General features: G+C 40.8%; 1 protein-coding gene across 4 annotated transcripts in view; it reads right to left on the bottom strand.

The window, feature by feature from the left end:
- Positions 1-11132, bottom strand: part of GRIA4 (glutamate ionotropic receptor AMPA type subunit 4) — a 215708-nt gene extending 204576 nt beyond the window's left edge. For all 4 annotated transcript variants that reach the window (XM_009102785.4, XM_050978843.1, XM_018908441.3 and 1 more), the window contains exons 1-2: positions 10971-11132; positions 9671-9829 (exon numbers count right to left, since the gene is read on the bottom strand). In XM_009102785.4, coding sequence (XP_009101033.1) covers positions 9671-9829; positions 10971-11058 — 247 coding nt within the window. In that variant the 5' untranslated portion in view covers positions 11059-11132. The remainder of the gene's footprint in view (positions 1-9670; positions 9830-10970) is intronic.
- Positions 11133-12106: the final 974 nt, after the last annotated feature.

Genomic DNA, 12106 nt, shown 5'->3' with positions numbered 1-12106 from the left:
ATAACTCTTGATATCTTAAGCTAACAGCCCAAAGCCTCCAGGAGAAAGCAGTGATAGATTCACATCCTCTGTGGCTCATAGAAAGTGAAATATCTGTAACACATATGACCATAAGTTGTATTTGTAGGTATATAAGTCTGTGAACACAAATAATGGGGATTAGCACACATTTTTTAGCAAAAATGTACTTAATGGTCTTGGAAAACATTTACCATGCTTATAATACTGTTGCTTCAAGCCACAATCCCTGCTGGGGTTAGGAAATGGGTTTTTTTCTTATGAGAAGGAAAAAGCCCTACCATTTGTGTCCACCCTAAGCATTTTTCAAGGGAACTTGTAAGGACTTACATGTCTTGCCATACCTAAACCATGCTACTAAGGGTGTCCCAAGCCACCTTTCTGTGCTGGCAAGATACAGTACCAACCATCCAGAACAAACCTCAGGGGCTCTGGGAGCTGCACAGCTCTGAAAACTGGATGAAAACCATGCTGATTGTGGTATCCCTCTAAAGTAAAAGCCAACAATAAACCCAGTAGACCTTTTCCTTTCCTACTTTTTAGGCTTCTACATTCAACACAGATAAAGACACTGGGTGACATATCCCAATGAAGTATTGATGACATGGCAATTTACCTGAGTATTTTTTTGTCTTCAAGACTAGATTTATTTGGGAAAAAAAATTACAGGTTGGATAAAGGTATTGAGGCTGGCTGACAAGCATCTTGATGCTGAGTGACCAAAATGGTCCCACCAATCCTTAATCTGTTGACATTACTGCATACTACCCACACTCCCATTCACTTGGTGACCTTTACTTTTTCTTTGTTGAAGCAATGATGCTCGTAGCCATCAGTCAACACTTCCTCCCCCAGAATGCTCTCACATCCTTCTCACATCATCTGTAAGGACTTATAACTTGGATCCCTTCCATTCAGCACCACACCTGACCTTCCAGACACACACTTTGATGGGACCTATGTAATCCTGCAGCAAATGCCAATGAAGGTTCTCCCAATACACCTCTTATGCTCTTTTTCTTCAATCTTTAATTTTTATGTTGGATCTTTGTTTGTGCCTCCAGACAGCAACTCTAATTATTAATTAATCTAAATAATAACATGTCATATAGTATTACTCTGCTGCTTTTACCACCTGTGAGAAGCTGGCCAAAGACATTGATTTTTAAATGAAGGACCTGAGAAAGAAAAACCCCTCAGCATCTCTCAGTTGAAGGACACACAAACAGCTAGATACAGTGTTAACAAGGTATGGAAACAGCCCCAAAACCCAGGGTTTTACTTGGCTTGCGCTTTCTACTTGGAGGGGAAGTGAGAGAAACTCCTGAGTCAGCCAAGAGCCCATGACTATTGATTTTTGAAGGAAATTATCCTTCCAGCTGCAGTGCTTTTGAAAAGTCCACTCTTAAAAACTCTTCTCAATTTAAATGAAAGGAAATTACCAAGGCTGAAGGCCTTTATTAGCAAACCTCTCCAGGATGGATCCATACAGAAAACCTGGAGGAAATCACTGAAAGAAGATCCTACACTACTCTGCTGAGACTGAGGGTCTGTAAAAGCTTCTTCTCTTTTCCCCCCATCAACTTGGGTGAGAAAACAGAGGGCTCCATTTATTGATAGCCACATACTACTTAGAAATTATTATAACTTTCTCTCCTGAATTTTACATGAATGTGTCTGTGTTTGATAAAATCTTTCTCCCTTATACTCAATGTTTTTTTTACAGACCTTAACACAGCATCATCCAGATCCATATCTCACGTTAACTAGTAGCATGAAACACCTCTACTGAACATCAGGAATATTAAAGTAGCACAGGAAGCCTTTGGGGACAAATAATATGCTACATTTTGTACTTTCTTTTCTACAAGAATATTCTCTCTTGCTGCTGTTTTTACCTTGAATATCTATTACATGAATTGCTTTTCCCACCGGGAAAACAGATCTGACCCTGACATGGTGACATCAGTGAAATCTCTAACAAAAAGAAATCATGGAATGGTTTGGGTTGGAAGGGGAACTTGACAATAATCAAAAATTAGGCATAACACATATCTGAGAAAGAAATTAACAAAAAATGGATTATTTTTGTAATAATTCCTAAGTATTTTGAGTGATAATTTCTAATACTAACATATGCATCATCTTTTACACCACAATGTGAAGATGCAAAATCCATATCCTTGAAATCTGCAGCAAACAAAGCATAAAGGTTTCAATCCTTTCAGCAATTAATTCTCTGTCTGTGAACTTTCCTAAAATTTGACAGATATTCACTAGGCATATCTGAACTTTACACCAAGAACATAAAAGAAAAAAAAATGAAGCAAATAAAAAATGAAGTTGCATTTTTATGGGTTTAAATGTTCATTATGAAAACACACCACAGAAGCAACTGGAAGAGTGTGCATGCAGAAATGGCACAGGATCTACCCCCTGGAGGGTCTGAAAGGGAGAAAAAGAGAGCTGCTATGAGTAGTTGAATAATTATGTATTTTAATACATCTTCAAAATGTGTTTAAAGCCTTTCCCCACAAACAGTCTAATAAATAATCTAGTGAAAAGCGTGAGTACTTTTTCTTTCTCTTGGGTTGCATTTGTATTTACAGGAAAAAACAACTGCATGTTGGTCATGAATATAGTGAAAAGTACTGCACAAGCCTGCATACTTCAGGAGCAATTGCTGCATACAAATACAACATTGAAGTAGCCTGTGGAACACAAGAAAACAGTAGCCCAACTGACTTTCTTTGCAAACAGGCAATTATGTACCAGGGGTCCAACTGCTAAATATTTTGGTTTTTAAAAGTAACAGGAGTTAAGCAATTTAGCAAGTTTAAAAATGTGAGCTATGAGATGAAAAATGAGAACATATTCTTCTTGCAAATAAAGCAGATTCCTACTATTCCTTATTTTCAAGAGGTTCCAAACTGCAATCACTGCTCAGGTAGAGTCCCTATTTAAATCACAAACAGCTCTGTCTGTGGGAAAAAAAACTGCAGGACAAGGGCCAATGCTTGCATTGGAGTTTGTTAATGCTAGCATAGCTGGTCAAAATCCAGCCATTACTGTCGCTTTGTTGTAAGTATCCAGGTATTTCCAGTTGAGTCCAACATAAACCTTCACTATAGTCAGCTCTGGAGGAACTGGTGAAGAGGGAGGATGAGCTGGGTCTTTCCAACGCATTGCCAGGACAAGGGTGATGGGTATGTGTCACTCTGGTTCCATCTCCTCACCACATGGAACCTGCAATTATTTGTACAAGTCAGGCAGACTTCATCGGGACCATGGGAAAAAGAGTAGGGAAGAAACACAGTCCTCCCAAGGAAGTAGCAGCACTGACAGAAGACACTTGCCCCATGCATTATTGCAAAGAGGAGGACAGACTTCCCCAAGTGCTCAGCCATAAGCAGTTCCCAAGAGGAAGGCGGGTGCTGCTAAGGACTCTGGAAAATACTAGAATGTCTCTGAGTACCAAAATGTAGGGTAGCCTTTCTTGAAGTTCCCATTTGAACTTGGATGCCTGAAAGCAGACATCACTAATATAGAATTATTGAGATAACTAAAGATATAACTGCATTGACAAACAACTGAATCTACATCAACATTGTTAAAAGCCAGTAGGGTCTTTGTAAATCATAGTAACAACCAAAAATCTATGTAAGAAGCTGAACTAGGTAGAGGAAAATGTTAAAACAGCTGAGAAAATTATTAAAAGTAAAGCAACGCCAAAATTTCAAAACAAGACACTGTGATCAGATACTTTTGAGTAAATTTATTTTCCAAAATTCAGAACAATTTTCGATTTACACAGGAATAAATTATCTAGTTTGACTTTATGTCCTACCACATAACTTCGGTGTGCCCACCTCAGTTGCGGAAGCAGACTTGGTGCTGCACTAATCCAAAAATCTTTGCCTCAAGCTAAGTGCCCAGGGAATGGAAATCTAGAGAACAGGCCAACTTTTCCCTATAATTACACTGGTGCAATCATAGGGACATCTTCACTTTTGCACTAGTACAGATTTCATACCCTTAAATCAGTCATATATTAAGGAGTAGGACCTATGAGAAATTACATGTTTAAATCCATGTGTTTAAATCCAAAGAACTTCACCTGCCCACAATCTGGAATTGCACAATTCACTGTAGGATCTAAAAGCGTTAAGAAATCAAAGCAGACGTCTTCCCCTCTCATGAACAAGCAAGTCTCAAAACAATCAAGACCTAAAAATGAAATGCATGACTTCCTTTGACTAGTGTACAAACTTAGATCACAATGATAAAGCTGAAGTTAATCAATTTAATTTATTTGTAAAGTGCTTTGTCCTACACAAGAAGTACTGCACTGCTTTGCCTTCTGCAAAAGGAATGAAGGAACACAGCCTTTCTTATTAATCCCCTGAAATGAACATTATATTATTTCTTTAGGCTACTATAAAGCTTTTGAGTTTAAAGTTTTAGTCAGTCCAGTAACATGCTAGGACAAATGCCAGGGAAATGAATATTCTGGATTTCCAGAGTAGAAATCTGACTGTATGTCAATGAAGGCCCATCATTTTTTCCCCAAAAATAATCCTGAGAATTAAAACCAGACTCTGATGGACTGGAGATATTGAAAGTTGGTCTTATCTCCGTTGTGTGGCTATTTACAAATATCACATTTAGAGCCACGAAACTCTTTGAATATGGATTTTTTTATTTCTAAAAAGTATATAGAATCCTTCTTATGGCAGATGATACCCAAGTACACACACGTTCCTTGATTCCATCAGCAAGTGCTAGTAATAAAAAATGTTAAGAGAAATTGTTTTCAATAATTGGAGTCTAGCTTGAGATAAATTCTATGTATTAAAGCAAAACACTCTCTTCAAAAGGATTTTGTAATCAAACCTATCTTAGAAGGGTAAAATTTAATCCAGCTCCATCTTTCTAGCCAACTGGTACACTATTTGCTTTTGCAGTTAAAACCTGACTGTATGATAACTCCCAACACACTCCAAACTGCATCCTTGGGAATACTGCACTGCTCTTGATAGCAAAACACCATTCAGCTGTATGAAACCTCACTTTCTAAATAAAGAACATCATGTTTTTAAATGACACTGATTATTCAGCCAAGGTTGCGCTTCTAGTGCTAAATTGAGTTGTAATTATAAAGCAGAATTAATAACCAAATTTAATGAAAGTCCCATTATGATGCAGCTGAGGAAATCAAAGTTGAAACTCCTGTAGGTAAAATGACAGATAGTCACAATATAAGGGCAATACTATGTGTGAGTCTATTTCCTCAGCTTTCTGGAGTTCTCACCAGAAAGTTAACTCCAAAATGACATTGTGCCTCAGGAGAGAGCCACAAGCCCAGAGACAAATACACAGAGAGGAGAGGGTGACAAGGGTTCCTGTGACAAGGGTGACAAGCAGTTCCTGTCTGACCTCAGGGCTGCCTCTGACCTCAGTAGATCTTCTCCAAAAATTGCATTCCCTCTAGTGAGGCAGAATCAGGCCCTACAATCTCAGGTCATCAACCCCACATAAATCTAGAGGGCACAAGAGACAAAGACAATAACTCCTGGAGAAAGAGGAAAGTTATTCCAAGATCCAAAATTTTTAATTTCAGTAGGCTTTTCTTCTCATCTGTGTGGCACATAAACAAGATTATGCTTTGGGAGATTTGCATCTACTGGGATAAAAATCTAGTAAGAATGGAACTGTGCAAAAGAGGAAGGAAGGGTCTCATTTTCCCTAAATTACACTTATTAGGTATATATTCACCTCAGAATACACATGAAGTCAAACAGACTCAAACAGAAAAGCTTTACTTTTAGTATAAAACACTAATGAAAGTCTGGAATCAATCTCTCTTCATACCCTTTAGCCTAATTCTGTGCAAGAACTGCAAGCTGCTACAGATTAAGGATTCTTCAAACTTCAACAGAAAAATTCTCAACCAGCAGAGCTGAAAGGCAAACAGTTCTTTGTAAAATCAGAGCACTACCTCTTATAAGTACTCAAGCATGTTTAATGTTGACTGTGTGGCTGAGATATACTACTATACTATAGAGGTGGTACATGGAGGGAAGAAAATTATTTTGAAATTAGGTAAAGAATAAATATATACAATCCTCTCCAAAAAAATCAATGTATTGCTCCAACATCTGAAATCAAACTGAATGCAGGTAGATTTGTAATCATGAGCAGAATTTCCTGCTTATAAGTGGCAAACCAATGTATGCCAATAGACAAATGTTTCAGCTCTGGTGTATTGTGTTCTGATGAGTAAGAATCTTGTACTATTCATGTTTTTGAATAATTTCAGCTCTGTCAGTAAGAGGGATTCTCTGAATAATGTATGTAGTGCAAAAGAAATGAACAAAGTTTAAATAAAACACACAAATGTGAAGGGAAAAGAAAAAGGACTGAAATTTCCAAAGTGTTACAGATCAGATCAAGTTTGATACCTCACAACAGATTCTATCTGCTAAGGCAACCCATTTCATATGCTTTCAGGATTTAAAATAAAAATACTAAGGTTCTAGGCCTGTTTGAAGAAAACAAAAATGCATAAAATAACCATTGAAAATTCACTATGAGATTGAACACACAAAATCTTTCCAGTTCCAAAAGTACTCATGGGTGAATTTTTTGATGTATGTTTTTTACCCAGTGAAAAGAAAAAAAAATTAAAGTTTTGCCAGTGTTGCAGTGAGTTACCTGCTAGTATGCCATCAATAATCCTTTGGAAAAATCTGTCTACTGTCCCTGACACATGCAAAGGGTCAGGCCCTGAATCTACACAAGTAACCTCTGCAGCAAAAGGGAACAGAAATAGAGGAAACTGGTGATGTCTCAGAGCTTTATGCTTGAACTCACATGAATATTCATCTCGGTCCAGCAGCTCTCAGGCTTTTGTACTGTGTATTTGGGGCCATGTGCTCTGAGTAATTTCTACACAAGCAGCAAGGTCCAAACCCACTGTTTCACAGCGGTTCAGCAAAGAGTTTTCATTTCATATTACCATGAAATCACTTAATTCAGAGCTGATGGTGGGGGTTTCTTTAATTAGGTTAGAAAAACTCACACATCTGCGCTTTAGAAGCCTCTGTCAAGCCAGGAAATTCAATCACATGGAAGCCAGTGTCCTCCAGCTATCAGACAATTGATTTTTGCAGGATTCTGCTCACATTTAGCTTAAGGAACATGAGATATGTTCATTCAGTTGTCAGTTGGTTTGCCTACATTTCATTAGGAGAATATCTGTTGTTTAAAAAATATTCTTCAGTAATAAAATGTTTTAAAAAGAGAAGAAGTAGTCAGATTATTGGCACAAGACTGCAAAACATGAAATAAATGCAAACTTGCACTAATGCAAAAATACATGTGCATTTAAGTGGCAAGTAGAAACATAAATAAGGCCTTTAGGATTACTTCTATTTAATACAGATGTACAGAATTTGATGAGCATACACACACATAAACATATAAATTTAATTTTCCCTTTCTTCTCTGCCTCCCCCCATACTACAAGGATTTGTCATTTCTAAAGCTATTAAACACTTTGGAACCAAAACTGGGTTCAGCTTAAAAAGGGAAAAAAAGGATCAGGTTATGAATCACTATTCCTATAAATGACAGCAAACATAATGGGAGAGGTGTTCCTCAGTTAAATATAAGGCAAAAATAGCATAAGGTGGTTGGAATGAGAGAAGAATTTGCTGCAAATAGCGTAAATGAGCAAAGGTTTGGGCAAACACTTTCTGAATTTAAGGTGTTTAGTTCTACACAGAAAAGTGGTCCAATTTTAGACAATTTTAAATTTTTGTAAATCAGAATTAATTCACGAACATTCAAATGGAAAGACTAAGCAATATCCTTAATCCAAAGAGAGAAACTGTCAAAACTAGACGCGTAGGTAGAATCTAGAATAATTGACTTCACCTAAAATTACTGATTCTATTACACAAAAATTTTAGTCCTATCCCATTTACTAAAAATTTAAGTTTAAAAATGCTACTGTGTCATTGGTCTCCATGGAATAAATATTATCAGTGCTTGCAATAGTTGACATGAACTGTAGTATTTTCTCAGTGTACTACACCTGTACAGACCTGATTCCTTCCAGTTTCAAAGCATCTTTTGAAATGTTTTACCTTATGGAATTTGATACTGATTTCCACGCTGAACACAACTAATACACTGCTTAATACAGAATTCACGCTTTATGGGACATCACTCTTTCCTGCATAAAATGAATGGAGCCATTTTGGCAGCTCAGAAGCTTTTCCTCTTAACCAAGGTGGCAAGGTCATCTGAAACTTGAAGTAGCAAAGACTTGTATAAATAAATTTAGCAATCATGCAATAAATTATTCATGAGAAGTGTGCAGCATATTGTATGTTTACATATTAAAAAGTGCCACAGAGATGGCAGTGAGAAAGGGAAGAGAAACACAGTACATATTTTAAAGGCACGATGAACACTAGGACATTCTCCAGTATGTTTCTATTTTAAACTCGCTCAGCAATGTCGCTTAGAGCATCTACTTCCAGAGGCAATTCACTCTTGAATGAAGAGGAGGGATTGGAAAACTTAAGAGCTACAGAGGAAAACCTACAGAGTCCTGAAATATGAACATCAAAGTAGTAACGCTACTACAGGCTTCAGCTTTGCCCCACTGTACACCACTGCCTTACATAATAACATGAATCCCTTTTAAGAAGTCAGACATATACGAAAATAAATAGAAATAATTCTTTGCCCCTCTCAGAGATTAGGCGTATCTAGTACACTGGTAAGGACCCTGGAGTGACTGAAATGTAGCAAGTTCAGCTAATAATACATCACTTTTTTAAAAAGAGAAATGAAAGAAAATAAATGTTACCTCATTTGTTAAGGGCATTTCTTGCTTTGTCTTCCTCTCATTGTGTGTGTGCATCTGTGTGTATGCGGATGTGTGTGTGTTTATAAAATATATAGCAGGACGAGAATATTTGTTCCAGTTGAGGTGGTCTGTGAAATCAAGCAGCTCAGATACTAACTTGATTTGGCACCAATGTATGGATGCATAGAGACATATCCACAGGATGTATGCATTACGAAATGGTAAGAGACATTTACAACCTAGAATATAAGAGCAGGGCTGCCTCAAGTGACATCACCAGATCAACTGCAGCGTCAAGCAACTCAGATATATTATCCTGCACACCACTGCTTCCCTGTCTCCTTTCCAGCCATTAGAAAAGCATTTGGGAGCACAAACATTATCATATATTTTCAAATACACACAGGGCACAGCATGCACAGAAGCAAACAAAAGTGTGGGGTTTATGCACTTATTGACACATTCATAATTCTTCTTTACAACAACAAAATTCATCTCCATAGCAACAAGCAAGAAACTACAGTAATACTGCAGTTTACTTTTTACTAAAGTAAATGTCACATCAGGTTAGTCAGCAGAAGGCAGGAGAGGGGATTTTGCTCCACTATGGGACTAACGAGGACTGCTGTCCCTTTTGCTCTTCTGCAAAGGCTGTCTGTACCAAAGACAGACTTCCTGATATATTTATAATGCAAGATAACGATGTGGTTTCCTGTTCTTTCCACTGCAATTTATGCGTAAGGTGGTCGGATCAGTGGCATGTTTACTTACAGGCATTTGTTACAGCGAAGCTGTTGGCTGTTTCAATGTTGTCTACATGAGGAACCAAATTAAAAGGTGCTTCGGATGCATTGGGGCTGGTGTTATGAAGAAAGATTGCTAATCGAAAAGCAGTGTATTCCTGATCTGTGTTCCTGATGAAGAGACCACCTACAAAAAACAGAAAGAAAAAAAAAAGAAGGCAAAAAGCAAAAGCAGCCGGGTAAATCATTTGCAAGCCACTTACTGTCTTGTAAAACCGAGCAACTGTCTCTCCCAAAGCTGCACAGTAAGGCAAGTCCTAAGACTTTAATGGATAAGGAACTAATCGTATTCATAATCACAACCACTGCCTTTAAATCACCGTCCTCAATCGATTTTAACCTCCCTGATGCATTCATGCTTCTTTTCTGACTTCTCGGTTTTCAGCCTTTCATACATAAATACCCAGATTTGTCATGATTACAGTGACCTTTTAAAGTGTTTAGCCTCCATCTCCCTGATACTGAACACACTGGTAAATCAGCTGCTCAACAGCCTCTCACATTAAGTGGCGGGCTGATTAAGCGGAACGATGCTTTCTGGATTAAAAAAGGGAATACCAACTCGGCGTAGGATAATCTGCACTGAAGAGGAAGATAATGAACTTTGCTCTTCTGCAGCCATGTGCAGGCAGGGAGCAGCTCAGCCTTATTAGCAGCATCTTTACAAGTCCACAAGAAATGATGCAGTGATGGAGCTGAGCTGGAAAGAATTCAGATAGCTGCGTCCCATCCCAAACACGTCCGAAAGAAGAGAAGCAGGAGGCGATGGGAAAGGGGTGAGGATGGGGCACAGGACTACAGGGACACTCTTACAAAACCCTAAACTTTCCAACTATAGAGGGGAACGAAGGACGGTGTAGGCTTTTACCCCCCCATCCCTGCCGGCTACCGCAACCTCCGGTGCTCAGGACTCGCCATTCCTTCGAGAGTCAGGCAAGAGCAAGAGGAGTCGGAGGGGGCTAAAGCAGCCAAGGGGCATCAGCCCCGAGCCCCTTCCTGCCCTGCCGACACCGCACACCCGGGGCTGGAAGGAGTTCTGCACAAGATAAGCATCCTCCTTCCCGCACGCGAACGCACACAGAAATATTTACACACACAGACACACGGAGGCACATATACAGAAACACGAGGATGATTCGTGCAGGCACGGAAATGGGATGGTGCTGGAGGAGAAATCTGCAAAAACTGCCTTCAGAGCCTCCTTTCCAACTCACTTCGCAAAGGATTGAACCCCTGGAAACACGCACGCAGCCCAATGCAGCGCTTACCTATTTGCACGCTGCTAGGAAAAGCTCCCATTGCTAGTCCCCAAAAGCCAGAAAACAACAAGACAAGCTGTCTGCAAATTATCCTCATCTTCTCTTCTGCCTCTCTGTCTCGCCTTCTCCCGCTCGCTCGCTGGATGCTGCTCAAAGAGGCATCGAGGGCGAGGAGGATACACACAAAACCAGGAAAAAAAAAATTAAAAAAAAAAAAAAAAGGGAAGGGGGAGAAAAAGAGAGGTTTCCTCCTTTTTCTTTTTTTTTTTTTTCTTTTCTTTCTTTTTTTTTTTTATGTCTGGTGGTTTGGTTTTAGAATTTGTTCGCTATCCTCTCCCGCTCGCGCCCTGCCTCTCTCCCGGCTGCCGCTTCAGCAAGCCATGCCACCGCGGCGGATTTTTCCCGCAGTCTCCATCGCCGGGGAGCGGAGTGTGTCCGGCTGCAAATGTTGCACATGCAGAAGATGGTGGTGAGTTTGGCGGCGGGGGGCAGCGTCTGGCGGAGGCGCGGCGCGGCGCGGGCGGACATGCGCCGTGCGCCCCCCCCGCCGCCCGCACCGCCGCGGGCGGGAGCCGCCGCCGTGCGCGCCCCGCTCCGCCCCAAGCCGCGGAGCCGCCCGCGCCGGCCGCAGGCCCAGCCTTTGCCTTTATTTTTAATTTTTGGGGGGGCTTTTTTTTTTTGTTGTTGTTGATGCTGGTGTTGTTGGCTTTTTTTTTTTCTTCCTCCCCCCTCACCCCGCCTTTTTCGTGCCGCTCGACCATCCGCGGGCGCGCAGCATTGCTGAACTTTGTGCTGCGGGAGTCGGGCCGGCAAGGACAGTGCCCCGGGCTGGGCGCGGGAGCCTCGCCCGCTGCAGCCCCTTACTGGGGCTGCTGCTATTAAGGAGCCGCTATTATTAATGAAGGTGGTCGGGCGGGTGTGCGTGCGCTGAGCGGCTGCGGAGCGGGGACGCGGCGGGGCAGGCGTGTCCCCCTCCCCGCGGGGGCGCTCCGCTCCGCCGGGAGCAGCGGGACCGCTCCGCGCTGCCGGGTTTGCGGCAGAGGATGGAGCGCAGGGACGAGAGCAGGAGAGCGCTCAGCGCTGTGGCACTCGTGCCAAAGGGAGGGAGAGCGATTGGAAAGGAAAACTTCGCTGCTCCTACGCCG

The sequence above is a fragment of the Serinus canaria genome, chromosome 1 (assembly GCF_022539315.1).
Source record: "Serinus canaria isolate serCan28SL12 chromosome 1, serCan2020, whole genome shotgun sequence".
NCBI lineage: Eukaryota > Metazoa > Chordata > Aves > Passeriformes > Fringillidae > Serinus > Serinus canaria.
Note: the sequence above shows the minus strand (reverse complement) of the source record. Positions and strands in the feature narration are given on the sequence as shown.